Source organism: Hippopotamus amphibius, chromosome 9 (genome assembly GCF_030028045.1).
Source record: "Hippopotamus amphibius kiboko isolate mHipAmp2 chromosome 9, mHipAmp2.hap2, whole genome shotgun sequence".
NCBI classification, from domain to species: Eukaryota; Metazoa; Chordata; class Mammalia; order Artiodactyla; family Hippopotamidae; genus Hippopotamus; species Hippopotamus amphibius.
The window spans coordinates 121,142,065-121,161,053 of record NC_080194.1 but is presented as its reverse complement, the minus strand read 5'-3'; the positions used below and the strand labels follow the sequence as shown (position 1 = coordinate 121,161,053).

General features: G+C 47.7%; 1 protein-coding gene across 2 annotated transcripts; it reads right to left on the bottom strand.

The window, feature by feature from the left end:
- Window positions 1-255: 255 nt before the first annotated feature.
- On the bottom strand, window positions 256-3,645 carry NME4 (NME/NM23 nucleoside diphosphate kinase 4). Of its 2 annotated transcripts, none has more exons than XM_057695944.1 (5): window positions 3,538-3,645; window positions 1,776-1,909; window positions 1,402-1,503; window positions 1,191-1,303; window positions 256-691 (listed from the first exon to the last, which is right to left on the bottom strand). In XM_057695944.1, exons 1-5 carry the CDS (start codon window positions 3,626-3,628, stop codon window positions 577-579), a joined length of 555 nt encoding a protein of 184 aa, XP_057551927.1. In that variant the 5' UTR covers window positions 3,629-3,645; the 3' UTR covers window positions 256-576. The 2 variants fall into 2 exon arrangements, with proteins under 2 accessions (XP_057551927.1, XP_057551928.1); XM_057695945.1 differs by having other exon boundaries at window positions 644-780.
- Between the last annotated feature and the right edge of the window lie 15,344 nt (window positions 3,646-18,989).

Here is an 18,989-nt window from a genome sequence, read left to right as displayed (position 1 = left end):
AGCTTCAGTCTTGCCTAGGGCTCCTCCTTCAGGGAGAGCACTAGCTTTTTGGGGCTCAGCGTGGACTCCCCAGATTTCAGGATGGAGGTTTTGGGACCTCTGCCTGTCTCACACATTTGACAGCGTTATTGATACCTTCCTGGTGTGAGTTGGTAAGCTACATTTCTACTTTCAAGCAGCTTACAACTTTGCGTAAAGGCCTCATTCCTACCTCGTAGATGGCAGCAGCCATAATGAGCATTCCACCCACACACACACAGCACAGTGAATTTTAATGTCCCCACTTTGGGGGAAGGGAGGTCACATTACCAGCTTTTGGAGACACCCCAAAGCTTATCTGGCACTTTGGTATAGAAAGGATTTGGCCCAATCTCTTGCTGGCTTAGGATGATACTAAAAGGCACATAAAGTTGGTGGCTCAACCCCTCTGGGCTGGGGTGGGGCAGAAAGTGGACAGGCAAGTGTTCGGGAACAGATGGGCAGAGCATGGATGTGGGCTCAAGGTCTCGTGGACAGAGGTAGTTGGTCCTGGGTGGATGCTGGGGTGACCGAGGGCAGCCTGAGTGCTCAGGCTGGTTAGATGCTGCTGTGGTGCCCTTCGTCTGCCCAGTCCACCAGCTCACTGCTCTGGAACCACAGCTGGATCTCCCTCTGGGCCCCCTCCACAGAGTCGCTGGCATGGATGACGTTCCTGTGCCAGGTAACAGGTGGCAGAGGTAGGGCACAGGCTTCAGTGTGCACCTTGAGGGTCCCAGGGACAATCTGCTGATCCCCTACTGTCTAGGGGAGCAAGCCAGGTGATTGTGCAGAGAAGAAAGGAAGAACAGGGAAGCTGGAAAACTGGGTTCCAGCCTGACCTCAGCTTCTTACCCACAACCTCATCTGTCTCTTGCCAACTCCCCGGCGCGTGTGGTGATAAAGTCAGGTGACAGACAACGATGGCAGAGCACATACACAACACACAGGGAATGCTTTATCGTCTTCTGTGTGCACGAAATGGTTTTGAAAAAAACTGCACTAACAAACATTAGGTGTAATGTGCCACGAATAAAAGTCTCTTCTGGCTTTACTTTCCCCCTGAACCAGACGCCCAGGGCCGTGCATCTGCCTTAGGAGCAGGCTGCCACCCCAACCCCCTAGTGAGCCTGGCCCTCAGCTCCAAGTGGCTGAGTGTATCAGGGCCCCCGTACCTGCTGATGTGGATGCTGAAGTCTCCCCGGATGGTGCCAGGGGCAGCCTCAGCTGAGTTGGTGTGTCCTATCATGGCCCTAGAGGTGCAGACCACATTGGGGCCTTCCCAGACCTGCAGCACAGTGATAAAGGAGGTGGGGAGAGGTGGGGATCACCAAGGGCTCAGTTCAGGGCCCTCCACCCCTCCCCACCGCCCCTGCCCCACCATACCATGGCCACCACCGGGCCGGAGCTCATGTAGCTGATGAGGGCTGGATAGAAGGGCTTCCTCTGCAGGTCATGGTAGTGCGCAGCAAGGATGCGCTCTGGCGCCTGGTGCATTGAGGGAAGGGGTGAGAGGAGCCCCTGGAGAGGGAGCCCCACCAGGCACTGGGGCAGTGACTGTGGTGTCCTGACCGCAGGGCCCTTTGCAGATGACACCTACACGGGCTGGCATTCCAGCCAGAAAAGCACAAGGCAAGACACCTCCCCACCCCTCCCCTTCTACTGCCAGCATCAGGATGTCATACTGACGCATCCTGAGATGTGAGAAGCCCCCCACCCCAGTCCCCTCAGGAACACCCACAGGCTGAAAGCCCTGGTACCTGCAGCATCTTCATCCCCACCAGCTTGAAGCCCCTCCTCTCAAAGCGCTGGATCACATCCCCGACAAGCCGCCGCTGCACCCCATCTGGCTTCACTGCAACCAGGGTCCGCTCCCGGGCCCAGGAGGGTCCTCCTTTAGAAGAGGGGGATTCGGGGCTGCCGTGGCCTCACCCTTTCATGTCTCCCAGACCTGGGTTTCCCTGCCAGGAGCCAGGTGTCACCTGGACTTCAGAGTGTCTGCCTCAGCCAGAGGCTCTGGAGGGGAGAAGTGTGGTGTCCACAGCCAGGACTGTCCACCATGGTGCTACCCCTTGGGACAACCAGCACAGTAGGCCCCTGGGGTCTTCAGCCTGTCGGAGGGGCCATTCCCCCTCCCAGGCAGTGGCAGAAGCTACCCATGATGGAGCTACTGTCCCCTGAGGAGGCATCTATCTTAAGCAGCCTGGAGGCCCGGGGAGGCACAGTCCAGCTCAGCGGCCACCTGGAGGCCCAAAGATGCCACAGTGGAGAGAAAGAATAAGTCTTGGCCTGATTTTCACTCCTGTTCTTTGGGGTGCTGGCACAGACAATGTCTGAATCCCCAACCTGCCATATCAGGAGGGACGCAGTGCCCATCTTATGGCTCTGAGGTAAAGGAATGGCAGGGGACAAGGGAGACTGAAGTGCACTTTCCCCACCAGGTGGGCCACAGAGAGCGGGATAAAGGGACCTGGGGATTGAGGAGAAAAATCAAGGGGTTCCTGTCTGCAGGTGGGGAGACTTGAGAGGGCTCCTCCCCTCACACCATTGGCCAGGCTGCTGTGGAGTCTCTGGGTGGGACACTTTCAGACATAAGGTCAACACTGCCACGGTCTTCCTCCTCCTGGGGAGACACTGCCAGGGAGACCCCAGTGTCATCACCCTCCTACAGCCCCAAGCCACTTCCAGAGTAACACTGACCCTCAGCATTGGGTCCAGGGTCAAGTGTACTTTTGAGAGGAGCCCAGACCCTGGATGTCCGGCTAAGCCCTGCAAAGAGGGAGGAGAGAACTGGAGGAGAGATGAGAGGTAGGGTCCAGGAGCCCTGGAGGCATCTGCAGCTGCCTTCCCATCCACAGGAGGAAAATTAACCACAGTTGTTCAGGGCCTGGAGAGCAGGCAATGGGCACCCACCACATCCCTTCAATGAAGCACCTTGAAGGAAGGCCCCCCCACCCTTATGCCTTCCCCCAAAGACCAGTGCCTAGGGCCCCCCCCACGCTGTCTAGCCAGGCCTGCTGCCAGCTGGCTCCTGCCTCGGACGGTGGCAGTACACTCTTGCCAGCGTTTGGAACGCCAGGACATCTACCGCTTAGGAGGCGCCCAAGGGCCAGCAGCTAGGGCAGAGGTCCCTGCGGATACCAGAGGGCAGGATACGCCAGGCAGAAAACCCCCCCAGGAGGGAAGTGTTCATCTGCTGAGAATGACCCTACTGAGGAGCTCCAGGTCCGCTGGGACCCTCATCACCGCCAAGTGTGGCCACCATGCTTCTGGCTTCCTCCTGCTTAGAAGCAAGGTGAGGAGGTGAGCGGGGGCGTGGCGGCGCTGGGTGGGAGTGAACGGCGGTGGCGGGGTAGGGGGGACGCGCGCAAGACCCCACCTCGGCGGGAACCCGAGGAGCGCGCAGCTCCAGCCTGCCTGCCGCGAGGTCCCCGGCGCCAGGGCCTGCACGTGCGCCACCAAACGCCTGCGGCACCTTCGCCCGCCCCACCCCGTGCGTGGCCGCCGGTCGGGCGGACTCACCAGAGCTGGAGCACGCGAGCAGCCTGGGGCCCGCGGCCCGCGCGCCGCACAGCAGCCCCCGCAGCGCCGAGCGCCCAGAGAGGCCGCGCATGACTCCCTGTCCCCGGGTGCCGGCTGAGCCCGCAGAGGGGAGGCCCTAGGATGGAGGGGGAGGGGCGGAGGGGGGAGGGAGAAAAGGAACCGGGGGAAGGGGGAGCGGGCGAAGGGGCGTGGGGGATGGGGAGGGAGGAGAAGGGGCGGAGGGAGAGAAAGAGGAGGGGTGGAGGCGAAGGGGAGGGAGGAGAAGGGGTGGAAGGGAGGGAGAGCAGCACCAGGCTTCAGCCCCACCACGGCCCCTAGCCCCGCGGTTCCATCCCGGCCCTGCTTCACTCGAGCGGCCTCCAGAAGTATTTAATGTCAACTTATGTTAAAATTAGAAGAAAACAATAATAACGATGAACCCAGCATGGATTGTATTTGTCTTTTTTTTTTTAAGCTCTTTATTGGAATATAATTGCTTTACACGCTTGTACCAGCTTTTGAGGTACACCAAAGTGAATCAGCTGTATTTATACATATATCCCCATATCTCCGCCCTCCCACGACTCCCTCCCGCTCTCCCTGTCCCGGCCCTCTAAGGCGTCACCCATCATCCAGCTGATCTCCCTTTGTTATACAGCAACTTCCCACTAGCTATCTATTTTACAGTTGGTAGTGTATATATGTCTATGCTACTCTCTCACTTCGTCCCAGCTTCCCCTTTGCCCCCTGCACCCCCAACCCCATGTCCTCCAGTCCATTCTCTACATCTGCATCCTTATTCTTGCCTTGTCACTGGGTTCATTAGTACCTTTTTTTTTTAGATTCCGTATATATGAGTTAGCATACAGTATTTGTTTTTCTTTTTCTGACTTAACTTCACTCTGTATGACAGACTCTAGGTCTATCCACCTCATTACATATAGCTCCATTTCATTCCTTTTTATGGCTGAGTAATATTACATTGAATATATGGGCCACATCTTCTTTATCCATTCATCTGTTGATGGGCATTTAGGTTGCTTCCATGTCCTGGCTATTGCAAATAGTGCTGCAGTGAACATTACGGTACATGTTTCATTTTGGATTATGGTTTTCTCTGGGTATATGCCCAGTAGTGGGATTACTGGATCATATGGTAGTTCTATTTTTAGTTTTTTAAGGAACCTCCAAACTATTTTCCATAGAGGCTGTACCAACTTACATTCCCACCAACAGTGCAGGAGAGTTCCCTTTTCTCCACACCCTCTCCAACATTTATTGTTTCTAAATTTTTTGATGATGGCCATTCTGACTGGTGTGAGGTGATTCCTCATTGTGGTTTTGACTTGCATTTCTCTAATGATTAGTGATGTTGAGCATCTTTTCTTGTGTTTGTCTTTGTACCAACACAGTATCGTTTTGAGTTCATGCTGGTCCTCCTATGCCTGTCTTGGGCTGCAGGGCCTGCTTCTGGAGGTGGGGGTGTCCTCCCGCCTGGGTCTACCTCGGAAATTACACCCTGCATCTGGGGAGGGTAGACCTGGATGGTCAGGCAAGGTCAGGCAGGGCATCCCTGCTTTTGGATAGGGAAAATCCCACCATTATTCTCAACTGGCCTGTGATGTAACAGCATTCCTCTAACTGAAGGAATTTAGCTTCCACTGAAACCTCTTGAAATGCCTGTGACTTTATCGCAAACAGAAATCACAGATATTCTCATTTACAATATTGCTCCAGTTGAGAAGGTGGCATGCCACTGTTTGAAATATGAGATCTACTGCAAGATCTTATGTAATGAGTTTTTTTGGTTTGTTTTTTTTTTTGTAATGAGTTTTTGAAAAAGCATATATACTTCTTTATGCTGTTGTGGATAGAATTGTCTTCTTAATTTCAAGTATTCATTGCAAGTGTATAAAAATACAATTGAGTTTTTTATATAGATCTTGTATCCAGAAAATTTGCTGAACTCATTTATTAGTTCTAATAGCTTCTCAGTGGATTCCTCAGGATTTTGTACGTACAAGGTTATGTCATATGGGAATAGAGATGGTTTGACTTCTTCCTTCCCAATCTGGATGCCTTTTGTTTCATTTTATTAATTGCTCAGCTAGAATCTCCAGTACAATGTTAAATACAAGTGACCTTCTTTTTCCACTATCTTAAGATGGGACATTAGATTATTGTTCTGAAATATTTTTTCTTTCTTAGTATAGACATTTACAGCTATAAATTTCCCTCTAAACACTGCATTAACTATATTCCATAAGTTTTGATGTTTTCATTTTCTTTCATCTCCAAGTATTTTCTGATTTCTCTTTTGATTTCATATACTCTAAAAACTATAAAGCATTGCTGAAAGAAATTACAGAAAATCTAAATAAAGGGCAAAACATCCCACATTCATGGATTGGAAGACAACATTAATATGGCAATACTCCTCAAACTGATCCACAGATTCAACTCAATTCCTATCAAAATCCTGAGTTCTTTGTAAAAATTGATAAGTTGATTCTTGAATTCATTAGGTTTGCAAGAGACCCAGAATAACCAGAAACTCCTGAAAAAGAACAAAGCAGGAGAATTCACACTTCCTGATTTCAAACTTATTACAAAACAACAATAATCAAGTCAATGTGGTACTGGCACAAGGATAGACATATAGACCAATGGAGTAGAACTGAGAGTCCAGAAATAAAGCCATACATCTATAGTCAACTGATTTTGGCGAGGAAGCCAAGACCATTCAATGAGAGAGAGAATAGTTTTTTCAACAAATGTCCATTGACAGATGAATGGATAAAGAAGATGTGGTACATATATACAATGGAATATAACTCAGCCATAAAAAAAGAATGAAATAATGCCATTTACAGCAACATGGATGGACCTGGAGATTGTCATACTAAGTAAGTCAGAAAGAGAAAGACAGTTACCATATGATATAACCTATATGTGAGATCTAAAATATGACAGAAGTTAACTTATCTACAGGACTTCCTTGGTGGCCCAGTGGTCAAGACTCTGTGCTCCCAATGCAGGGGGACCAGGTTGGATCCCTGGTCAGGGAACTAGATCCCGCATGCTGCAACTAAGACCTAGTGCAGCCAAATAAATATTTTTTTTAAAGTATCTTTTTTTTATTTTTTATTTATTTGGCACACGGGCTTAGTTGCTCCGTGGCGTGTGGGATCTTCCTGGAGCTGGGATCGAACCCGTGACCTCTGCATTGTCAGGCGGATTCTTAACCACTTCGCCACCTAGGAAGCCCCTAAGGTATCTTTTAAAAATTTACTTATAATTTATATGAAACAGGACAGACTTGTGGTTGCCAAGGGGGAGGAGGGAGGAGAGGAATGGATTGGGAGTTTGGGATTAGCAGATGCAAACTATTATATATGGAATGGATAAACAACAAGGTCTTACTGTATAGCACAGGGAACTATATTCAATGTCCCATGATAAACCATAATGGAAAAAAATATGAGAAAGAATGTGTGTGTGTGTCTGTGTGTGTATAACTGAATCACTTTGATTCAGCACATGAAAAGATGCTCAACATCATTAGTCATCAGGGAAACCATCAAAACTCTGAGAGACCACTTTATATCCACCAGGATGGCTAGAAACAAAAGGTCAGATAATAACAAGTATTGGTGAGGATGTGGAGAAATTGAAAGCCTCCTACATTAGTGATGGAAATGTAAAATAGTGCAGCCACTTTGGGAAATAGTCTGGCAACTTCTCAAGTGATTAAAAATAGAATTATATGACTCTGAAATTCTACTTCTAGATATATACCCAAGAGAAATGAAAGTACATGTCCATAAAAACTTGTACACAAATGTTCACAGCAGCATTATTTATAGTCGCCAAAAGGTGAAAATAACCCAAGTGCCCATCAGTTGATGCATAGATAAACAAAATGTACCCTGTCCACACAATGGAATATACTGTTTGGCCATACAAGGAAGGAAGTACTGACACATGCTGTAACCTGAATGAACTTTTTTTTCCACTAACCACTGGACCGGCAGGGAATTCCCTCGAATCAACCTTGAAAACATTATGCTGAGTGAAAGAAGTTGGTCACAAAAGGCCATATATTGTATGATTCCATTCATGCGAAAGTAAAGAATTAGGGAAGTACACAGAGAAAGAAAGTAGTATTAGTGGTTGTTTAGGGCTGGGGGTGGGGAGTGGTGGGAGAACAGGAGGGTGATAGCTAAAGGGTATAGAGCTTCTTTATTTAATTTTTATTTATTATGTTTGGGGGCTGCGTTGAGTCTTCGTTGCTGCATGCAGGCTTTCTCTAGTTTTGCAGAGTGGGGGGCTACTCTTCGTTGCAGTGCAGGGGCTTCTCATTGTGGTGTCTTTTCTTGCTGCAGAGCACGGGCTCTAGTGCATGGGCTTCAATCGTTGCAGCACACAGGCTCAGTAGTTGTGGCTCACGGACTTAGTTGCTCCGTGGCATGTGGGATCTTCATCCTGGACTAGGGATCGAACCCATGCCCCCAACATTGGCAGGTGGATTCGTAACCACTGTGCCACCAGGGAAGTCCTAGAGCTTCTTTATGAGAGCTTAACTTCTTTTTATTTTTAATATTTATTTATTTGTTTGTTTTGTTTATTTTGGCTGCTCCATGTCTTAGTTGAAGCAGGTGGGATCTTTGTCATGGCATGCTAACTCTTAGCTGCAGCATGCATGAGGGATCTAGTTCCCTAACCAGGGGTCAAACCCAGGCCCCCTGTATTGGGAGCACAGAGTATTACCCACTGGACCACCAGGGAAGCCCCTTAGAGCTTCTTTTTGAAGAGATGAAAGTGTTCTAAACTTGACTGTGGTGATGATTATGCATATGTGTGAGTATAGCAAAAATCATTGAATTGTACATTTTAAATGGGTGAATTTTTTACTATGGAATGATTTCTCAACAAAGCTGTTTATTCAAAGATGAAAAAGCAAAAATTAAGAAAAACAAAACACGACCAAAAAAATGAAAAAGCATTTATTATTATGTCATATACTTTTAAATGTCTTGGGAGATCTTGGCTATTTCATCAAACCACTTCCAACCCTGCACAGGTCAGGCCCTGCACTGCTCTGGGACTCTGAGGCTGCTGCAGCCCAGCCCCTGATTGATCCCTGTTCCCAGAGAGAGTGCAGTACGTGGCTTACCCCCTGCTCTGTGCAAGATAGCCACTTCCTGTCCGGAGAGGAGACTGTTTCCCCACCCGCTTTGCATGTGGGCTGGCCCTGTGGCTGGCTGTGTCTGCACAAACTCTGGGTAACATCCTCATCTGGGCCTCAGAGATCTGCACTTATGCCTTTGCCATGTGGGATGCATATGCTTGGGCTTTTCTTTCCAGGTAAAGAAGCTAAGGCAGCCACAGAGAAATAGAAAGAGAGAGTTCCAAGCCCCCAGTCATCCTTACCAAAGCACCAGAAGTGTGGGTAGTCATCCTAAGAGTTCCAGCCCCAGCTTAGGCCTCAGGGAGCAGAAGAGCCACCAGCTGAGCCCTGCCCAAGTCCCTAACTCAGCAAAGAATCAACAGAAGCTGTTGAGTTTTAGGATAGTTTGTTGAGATGCCCCCCACTCAACTCAGCCCAGCCCAACTGATCTCATCTGAGGTGTGGGACCACCTGGCTTCTCTGTGGCCAAATGAGGGCTCAAGCAGAACAGCCCTGGGTCCACTGCTCCTCTGACCACGGTTCCCTGCATCCTCTTCTGTCCAGAAGCTTCTGTGTGAAGACTTCAGGCTTATAGGCGGCTGGTTGCGTGAATTAGGAGACCTGAGTTTCGACCCTGGTCCTTCTCCTAAGGCTATATACCCTTACCAGCTCTGAGCCCCATCCCCTCCTCTGTAAGGTGCTGCTGATGGTGCCTCAGGGAATAGGGCTCTGTCAGATGGGCTGCTTCCTGCCCTGTCCTGTCTCATCCTGTCCTCTCTGGTTCCTGTCCTTGTCCCTCTTCTGTACCCTGACACCCTCCTCAGGCTTCCAGACCCACTCTGACTGTGTCAGATGGGATTGCTGGGGGATTTACCTCCCCCAGAGGCAGAGATGTGCACCCTGCATCTCCCTGGCCCCCAGATCATGACAGTTCTGGGGTGTCTTCAGAGGTTCCTCAGAGATTGAGCTAGGCCTCCTTCTCCTCCCTTTCCAGACCCACTTCCTATTCCTCCCAGAGTATTCTCTGGGACCACATCCTAAAACATCATTCTCACATTTTCACACAAGTCCGCATCAGGGTCCACTTCCAGGAAACCCAGCCTCAGATAGGGAGGTACCAGAAGAGAGCACTTTATGAGCATATTTGGATACATAAACATGAGGAGCATAACACATGGGGCATAACACACAGAAACACATGGAGCATAAGTGCGAGGCTGTTTATTTCTCCTCTGATGCTGACTCGCATCCCGCACTGAACGTGGAAGCACTTTATTAATTCCTTTGCATGGTTTTTATTTCTTTGTGACTGTGTTTCTCCCTTCTAGACTCTCGTCTCCCATCTCTTAAGGAGCAGGTCTCATAGCCCTCAGATCATTTTCAGCCGTTATAGGTCCAGTTTAGAGTGGATTAAAATCCCCACCGTGTATCTACCTGAAGACTTCTTTCTCACCTACCTCTGAGCCCACCAGGTTTGGCCCAGGATGAGGCGGATCTGTAATATCCCTTCTCTCAAGCTCTGTCCTCATCTGGTGCATGACTTTCTTATGTCCAGGTTGTTCACATTCAGCTTCCTCATGGCAGGGCAGCCCTAGTTCCTTCCGAGACTTAGGACAACTTAGACATCCTGTCTCGAGCCCTGCAGCCCTGAGCCCTTCAGATAGAGCCAGGGCGCAGGGCCAGTGGTCAGCTGTCCTCACCTTGACCCACGGACTCCAATCAATGTCCCAACAGGATTGTTCTGTTGTCTCAAAATACAATATGGAAATGCAAAGGGCCTAACTACCCAGACCCTCTGAAGAAGAAGAGAGTGAGAGAGCTTGTTCTATGAGCTGTCAGTCTTTGTTTCATAGCTGTAATAATTCCGACTGTATGTTGGCCCAGGTATTGACAAGTAGACCAAGGGAACAGGATAGAGAACCCAAAAACAGACTCATACACATATGAGCACTGAATATATGACTGAGGAGCCACTGCAGATTGGTGGGAAACGCAGCCTTTTCAATAAACAGTGCTTTTTCCATATAGCAAAAGAGAGAGAGACCTAATCCTACACACACAGGAATAAATTTCAGGCAAGTTAAAGACCTAAATATGAAAGGTAGATCTATAAAGTTGTCAGAAGATAAGAAAATACAAGCAGGACCTTCTAAAGGGAAGAACTTCTTTAGGCACAGGAGGAAGTAATCATCAAGGAAAAGATCGACAAATTCAACTACATCAAAATGAAGAACTTCATAAAAAACACCATGAAGACATTAAAATGGCCCAAATCTAAAACACTGTCAACACAAAATGCAAGAATGTGGAGCAACGGGAACGCTAGTTCATCACTGGTGGGAATGCAAAATGGAACAGTCACTTTGGAAGACAGTGGTGGTTTCTTACAAAACTAAACATACTCTTACCATGTGCTGTAGCAATCATGATCCCTGGTATTTACTCAAATGAGCTGAAAATGAATGTCCACCAGTCTGCACATGGATGTTTATAGCAGCTTTATTCATAATTGCTTTATTCATAAATTGCCAAAACTTGGAAACAATCAAGATGTCCTTCAGTAGGTGAATGGATAAACTGTGATGCATCCAGACAGTGGAATATTATTCAGTGATAAAAAGAAATGCGCCATCAAGCCCTGAAAGGACGTGGAAGAAACTTAAATGCATTTACTTAGTGAGAGAAGCCAGTTTGAAAAGGCTACATACTGTATAATTCCAGCTATATAACACACTGGAAAAGACAAAACTATGGAGACAGTAAAAAGATCAGTGGTTGGACTTCCTAGGTGGTGCAGTGGTTAAGAATCTGCCTGCCAGTGCAGGGGACAGAGGTTTGATCCCTGCTCCAGGAAGATTCCACATGCCATGGAGCAACTAAGCCCGTGTGCCGCAACTATTGAGCCTGAGCTTTAGAGCCCATGAGCCACAACTATTGAGCCCATGTGCCGCAACTACTGAAGCCCATGCACCTAGAGCCCATGCTCCACAACAAGAAAAGTCACGGCAATGAGGAGCCCATGTACCATAACAAAGAGTAGCCCCCGCTCACCACAACTAGAGAAAGCCCATGTACAGCAATGAAGAAGACCCAACACAGCAAATAAATAAATAAATAAATTTATTAAAACAAACAAACAAACAAAAAAGATCAGTGGTTGCCAGGGGCTGGGGGCTGGAAAGGATGAACAGGCAGAGCACAGAGGATTTTTAGGGCACTGAAACTACCCTGTATGGTACTATAATGATAGCTACATGTCATTATATATTTGTCCAAACCTATAGAATGTACAATACCAAGAGTGAACCTTAATGTAAGCCATGGACGTGGGTGATTAGGATGTAGGTTCATCAGCTGTAACAAATGACCACTTTAGTGGGGGATGGTGATAGTGGAAGAGTCTGTATGTTTGGGGGCAGGAAGTATATGGGAACCCTCTGTACTTTCTGCTTAATTTTGCTATGAATCTAAAACTCTTAAAGGGACTTCCTAGGTGGCCCAGTGGTTAAGAATCTGCCTGCCAGTGCAGGGGACATGGGTTTGATCCCTGCTCCAGGAAGATCCCACATGCTTCGGAGCAACTAAGCCCGTGCACCACAACTACTGAGCCTGCGCTCTAGAGCCTGCAAGGCACAAATACTGAGCCCATGTGCCACAACTACTGAAGCCTGCGTGCCTAGAGCCCACGCACCACAATGAAGAGTAGCCCCCGCCCGCTGCAACTAGCGAAAAGCCTGTGTGCAGCAACAAAGACCCAACGCAGCCAATAAATAAATAAATTTATAAAAATAAAAAATAAAAAACTCTTAAAAATAAAATCTATTAAATACACACACAGAGACCATGAAGAAAGAAAAAGACAAGTCACAAAACAGGAAAAAATATTTCCACCACCTAAAACCTGTGCACATCTAGGGCTCTATGACCAGAAATCAGTGACTAAAGGACCAGTGACCCAACAGCACAGCAAATACTTAAAGATTCATTTCTCTGAAGAGGAAATTTAAACAACCAGTGAATAATACAGAGGTGCTCAGCCTCGGGAGTAATCAGAGAAACACAAATAAAGTCAGGGTACAAATCTTCAAGTTTGAAAATGCCAGATATTATCGAGGATGTGGAACATTGCTAGTGAGACTCTCAGCTGACCAAACTCGCTTAGGTGAACAGCGTGGAATTATCAAGAAAGGGAAAAAAATTACAGAGCTGGAGAAAATATTTGCAACTCATATATCTAATCAGGGTCTAGTATGAAGAATTTACAAAGGACTCTTACAAGTTAACAACAGAAAACCACTCCGCCCACACCCTCAAGTAACCCTCTCCCCTGGAGTGTGGGTTGCACCCAGCGACAGAGAGAAAACAGCAGGAGATGGGATTGGTGACCAGACCCGCTGGTCTGCTTCTTCCTTTCTCCTCCCCATCCCATCTTCCGTGGAGCTCCAGCTGCCCTACAGGCAGGTCCATGTGACGAGGAACCCAGGTCTCTGGCCAACCACCAGTGTGGACCTGAGGCCACAGCCACAGATGTTTAGAAGCAGATCCTACCCCAGGACAGCCTTAAGGTGACCAAAGCCCTGGTTGACACCTTTGCAGCCTAAGGATGAGGTGGGTGAGGAATGAGGGGTGACAGTCTTGAATTTCTGGGACATTCCTTCTTGGAGATACCCTGCCCTGCAGGGTGAGAGGAGAGGGCAGCCCAGGAAATCCAGACTCCGTCCCAGACCTGCTTCTGCTGCCTCCTTGCCCTACACGGGACTCTCTGGCTATTTCTAATCTTTTGTGCCTCTTTGGGTAACTGTGGAAGCTTCTGTCTGGTATGACGGGAGGTGAGTCTTTGTTCAGAGACAGCCTGGGTTTCCAGGAGCCTGCAAGCGAGCGTCCAGGAGACTCTTAGTCTGATTTTCACTGATTTATAGGTACCTAGTTATTGTTATGGATTTCTCATTTAATTCCATTGTGCTCAGAGAACATATTCTGTATCACCCAAATCCTTTAAAATTTATGGAGAACTGTTTATGGCCCAGCGTATGATCTATTTTGGAGAACAGACCCTGTGCACTGGAGGAGAATGTCCCTCCTGCTATAGGTGGAGGTAGTGACCTACAAACTCAGTTCAAGCTGGTTCATAGTAGTGTCCAAATAGTCTATGTCGTTACTGATTTTTTCCTCTAGTTTGTTCTGTCAGCTGCTAAGTGGGTTGTCAAAATCTCCTGATTGTGTGGAAATGCCTATTTCTTTCTTTAATTCCATCAATTTTTACTTCATGTTTTTTGAAGCTTATTTATTTATTTATTATTTATTATTAAAAAAACCTTTCTTTGGCAGTGCCACGCATGGCAATACAGGATCTTAGTTCCCTCAACAGGGATGGAACCCGTGCCCCCTGCAGTGGAAGCTCAGAGTCAACCACTGGACAGCCAGGGAAGTCCCTTGAAGCTCTTTTAATAGGTACATGCATATTTCTGCCTTATGAATTGACCGTTTTATTGTTATGAAAAGACTTTTTCTTGGTGATACCTTTTGTCTTGAAGTCCACCTTATCTAATAGAAATATAGGCACTCCAGTTTCTCACGCTTTTTTAAAAAAAATTTTATTTAATATTTTATTTATTTAGGCTGCACTGGGTCTTAGTTGTGGCAGACGGGAGCTTTGTTGTGGCATTCGGACTTCTTAGTTGTGGCATGCATGAGAAATCTAGTTCCCTGACCAGGGATCCAACTCAGGCCCCCACCATTGGGAGTGCGGAGTCTTACCCACTGGACCACCAGGGAAGTCCCCTTTCATGATTATTATGGCATGCTGGGTCTTTGTCCATCCACTTACTTTCAACCCACCTGTGTCTTTATAGTTGTAATGAATCATTTGTAGATAGCTGGGTCTTACTTTCTAAAAAATCTAGTCTGATAATCTCTGTCTTTTAATTGGAGTATGTAGTCCATTAATACTTTTTTTTTTAAATAACTTTTTATGGTTTGTTTGCTTGTTTGTTTGTTTGTTTGTTTTGGGCTTCGTTAGGTCTTCATTGCTGCACTCGGGCTTTCTCCAGTTGCAGCAAGCGGAGGCTACCCTTTTTGCTGTGCGCGGGCTTCTCATTGCGGTTCCTTCTTTTGTTGAGGAGCACAGGCTCAAGGGCTTCGGTAGTTGCAGCATGCAGGCTCAGTAGTTGTGGCTCATGGGCTCTAGAGAGCAGGCTCAGTAGTTGTGGCACATGAGCTTAGTTGCTGCATGGCATGTGGGATCTTCCTGGAGCAGGGATCTAACCCGTGTCCCCTGCATTGGCAGGTGGGTTCTTAACCACTGCACCACCAGGGAAGTCCTAAATGAATATTTTAAAATACTGTTTAATTTATTTGTCGGCGTTTTAGGTATACCTCAGCATTATTTTTATACTGGTTGCTCTAGGGATTGTAATGACATCCTCAATATTTCACAGACTATTTAGAATTTATACTGAGCCACTTCAGGTAAGATGCAGGAATCTTGCAACTATGTAGGTCTGTTTTCTCCTCCCCATGTTGGGTCTGCTCCGCTGTTTCTGGGGAGAAGTCTTAAGTTGCTTGAGTTGTTATTCCCTTGAATGTCGTTTTTCTCTGGGTGCTTTCGATATTTTCTCTTTTTGTTTGGTTTTCAGTAGTTGACTGTTACATGCCTGGGTGTGATTTTCTTTGTACAGATTCTTCTTGGGATTCACTGAGCTGTTTGAATCTGCAAATTAATGTCTTTCACCAAATTTCACATTTTTTCCTGCATCATTCTCTCCTGTCCTCTTGGGACTCCAACTTTAGACATGTTAGACCTCTTTTCACTCCTGCTCAGGTCACTGAAGGGGGAACCATGATGGGTGGTTTCTTCTCGGAGCAGGGGTCCCAGGTAGCCTTGCCCCCATCTGCCAGCCCAGAGAAGCTGGTGAGGGGTGTCAAGGGGGAGCCCTCAAAACAGAGCACCACTCTCGGGGCCTCCTGCCCTGGCAACATCTTCTGCCCCGTCACCCTCTGCCACTACCCATTGGAAGGGGAGCAGGAATTTGCTCTGATCACCATGCTGCTTTACAGCTGGACCTTGTCCCAGGCTCACTGTTGGCCAGGAGCCCTGAGGGCACCACCTGTGCCTTTCATCTTCGGGTTCCTGAGTGCCCAACACCCAGAACAGGAAGCGTTCATTTACCCAGATAAAATGGGGGTAAATGAGAACCACATGCCAAACTCTAAAAAAACCAAACTTTGTTTAAGCATAATTCTTAGAGTATGAGCTTCCTAAGTTTTTTGGTGGGAAAACGATCCTTCCTTTATGGAATGATAATAATGGATGGTAGTTGGACTTAAGAAAAACTTTGTTTCAATAAAATAAAGATTCAGAAACTCTATGCTGTTCCCCGAACTTCAGAGGAAACTATTCCTCTGGGACCCAGATGTCTGGGCACCCTGGTCTCGCTTATGCTAAGCTGGGGCACCGGGTGAAGAGGAAAAGAGACTACCTGCACCCCACCCCCAGACCACACAGGGGGAGGCTGAGCTCCTTCCTTGAGGAAGCTTGCAGTGGAGTGGGGTAACAGGATACCCTGTCTGTATAGCAGGGGGCTCCTTCCAACCTCGGCCTTGCACAAAGGAGGAGCCTGGGGTGAGTTGGGAGGATGGGGGCAAGAAGGGGGGCTGAGGGCCTCAGCCTTTCCCACCATGTGCGCAGGGCTGAGCACCTGCCTGCAGCTGGAAGGGAAGCTGTGGGGTGAAGCCAGCTAGTGGCTGGGACTGGGCCCAGGGTGGTGGCACTGCTGGCCTGAGATAACCAGGAAGGAGGAAAGGAAGACTTAAGAAATGAGGCTGGGTGGGGAGGTGGGGGGGTGGGGGGTGGAGGAGGGAATGGGCAGCACTTTCCTCCTGCTCTTCTGGGAGGATCCAGAGGCCTCGGCAGCATCCCCAAAATCCAGGTGTTGCAGCTCTTCCTCTGATTATTTTTTTTAATTAATTAATTAATTAATTTATTGGCTGTGTTGGGTCTTCGTTGCTGCGCGCAGGCTTTCTCTAATTGTGGCGAGCGGGGGCTACTCTTCATTGCCATGTGTGGGCTTCTCATTGAAGTGGCTTCTATTGTTGCAGAGCACAGGCTGTAGGCGCCCGGGCTTCAGTAGTTGTGCCACATGGGCTCAATAGTTGTGGCTCTCGGGCTCCAGATCACAGGCTCAGTAGTTGTGGCTCACAGGCATGTGGGACCTTCCGGAACCAGGGATGGAACCCATGTCCCCTGCATGGGCAGGTGGATCCTTAACCACTGTGCCACCAGGGAAGTCCCCCTCTGATTATTTGGATAAAATTGAATTATAGTTTTGTTTTTCCTTTTGTTAACCTTTGAAATTTTTGTCGAAATCAAACATAATCTAAATATAGGCAGTTTATTGTATGTTAACTGTATCTCAGTAAAAGTTCTTAAAAAAAAAAGAAAAGAAAGAGATCAAACATGATAATGCTCACTGTGCCATACACGGACTGTCTATGGGAAAAACATCTTTCCCTGGGTGGGTGGGCAGCCGTCCACTCAGTCCATACTCACGGGGCCAGCGAGGGGATCCGAGGGTGTTCTAGTTTGGAAATGCGATGTATCTAGAAATTAAATTGGTAAGACCGGCAGACCTGTGTGAAAATTCATAGGTTATCTAGGTCCTAATCTACTCACCATCCCCCTCATTGAGCCCCCAGGTTTCCACAACCACAAACACCTCTGTGGCCAACACCCCTGTGAACCTGTCCTTGGGTCCTTGCTTCTATTACCTTTTAATGTTGCCACATCACCTTCAAGAGGTAGCTCACACTCTAACCACAAAGTGGAGGTGCCTGTTCTCTGCATCTGGAGAGGGGACAATGTGCCTTGTTTTCCTTAATATTCAGCTTGACTGCTAGTGGACCCGTCTTTCTCATCTTCACCTGTAAGTTGCTGGACTATGAGATATTTCCAGTGTCTTCTTTTGGACTGTCTTTTTTTCAGTGTGTGCGTTATATTCACCTTTTATCACATGCAGGTCACACGTTTTCTCCCATTTGTCTTTTGACTTAATTGATGATGTCTATCCTGTTTCCTTTTACACTTTTTATAATTATAAACTATTTTTTTTAAATGTAGTTAAAGTAACTTTTTCTTCATATTCCCCAGTTTCCTGTCTTGCTTAAGAAATTCTTTCCCACACCTGTATGCTAAGGGACGTGTTCTAGTTTCCTTTTAATATTTTTATTTTATTCTTGACAGTTGACAACCTGATCCAGTTGTAACGCATTTTTCTGTGTAGTGTGAGGCAGGATGCAGAACCATGTATTCACAAGACCTGCAGACAGGGCCTCCTGCCACTGGGCCTGTTTCCATCTTCAGATGAGGCCCCCCAGGTGGGTCCTTTCCATTTCTTAAAAATATTTATTATTTAGGCTGTGCCGGGCCTTAGCTGTGGCACGTGGGACCTTTTTGTGGTGTACATGTGGGATCTAGTTCTCCCACCAGGGATTGAACCTGGGCCCTCTGCATTGAGACTCACCCACTGGACCACCAGGGAAGTCCCTCCTTTCCATTATTAACACTCTGATACTTAGCAGAGGTCTCTGGAGCCTCCCAGACGAGCACTGATGCCTCCCCTCCTGCCTGCTGGGGAGCTTGGCACAGGAGCCTCACGTTGAGGTGACCCTCAGAGTGGGTAGGGCTGGTGGGGGACCGCTGAGTCCAGCCTGGGGCAGGGATGGATCTTGGATGGAACAGTTGATGGGGCTCAGTGCTGACCACAGCTGCTGCCCCAGCATGATCTGGGTCAGTACAGTGCACTAAAATAGAAGCTCAGCAAAATTCAGAATTGCTCTTTGTCCCTTTAAATTAAGAACCTGGGCACCTCCTGTGGCCAGGGGTGAGGGGGGCCCAGCCTAGATTCCAGAGGAATAAAGGGTCTCTTTTAAGGGTTCACATCTGGGGCCTCCTCCCCTCCCCTCCAAACCTTCAGTGGCCTTAGGCTCCCTGGGTTAACTTCTCCTCTCTCCCAACCAGTAAACCCTCATACACGTACAAACAGGTATAGCCCCTCCTCCCAATCCTCAGCCACCTGGTTTCCTTCCCTTCGCAGTCAGTTGCTGGATGCTTCCAGGCATTCTATGTATTTAATAAAAGCAAATTGAGAAAAAATTTTTGTCTACAAAATGGTAGCTTTCTGAACACATTATTCTGCCCTTTCCTTTTTTCAGCTAATGGTCCCCCCCACCCCCACCCCGTAGACCATTCCCAATCAGTACACAGAGCTTCTTGGTCTTCCTTTTA

What these genes read in the sequence shown, in the direction of transcription:
- NME4 (XM_057695944.1), bottom strand. Translation starts at nt 3,628, where the DNA reads ATGCGCGGCCTCTCTGGGCGCTCGGCGCTGCGGGGGCTGCTGTGCGGC. An exon ending in CCGGCCCGGTGGTGGCCATG is followed by an intron (nt 1,304 to 1,401) that starts GTATGGTGGGGC and finishes ACTGTGCTGCAG; the next exon opens with GTCTGGGAAGGCCCCAATGT. An exon ending in TTCAGCATCCACATCAGCAG is followed by an intron (nt 692 to 1,190) that starts GTACGGGGGCCC and finishes TACCTGGCACAG; the next exon opens with GAACGTCATCCATGCCAGCG.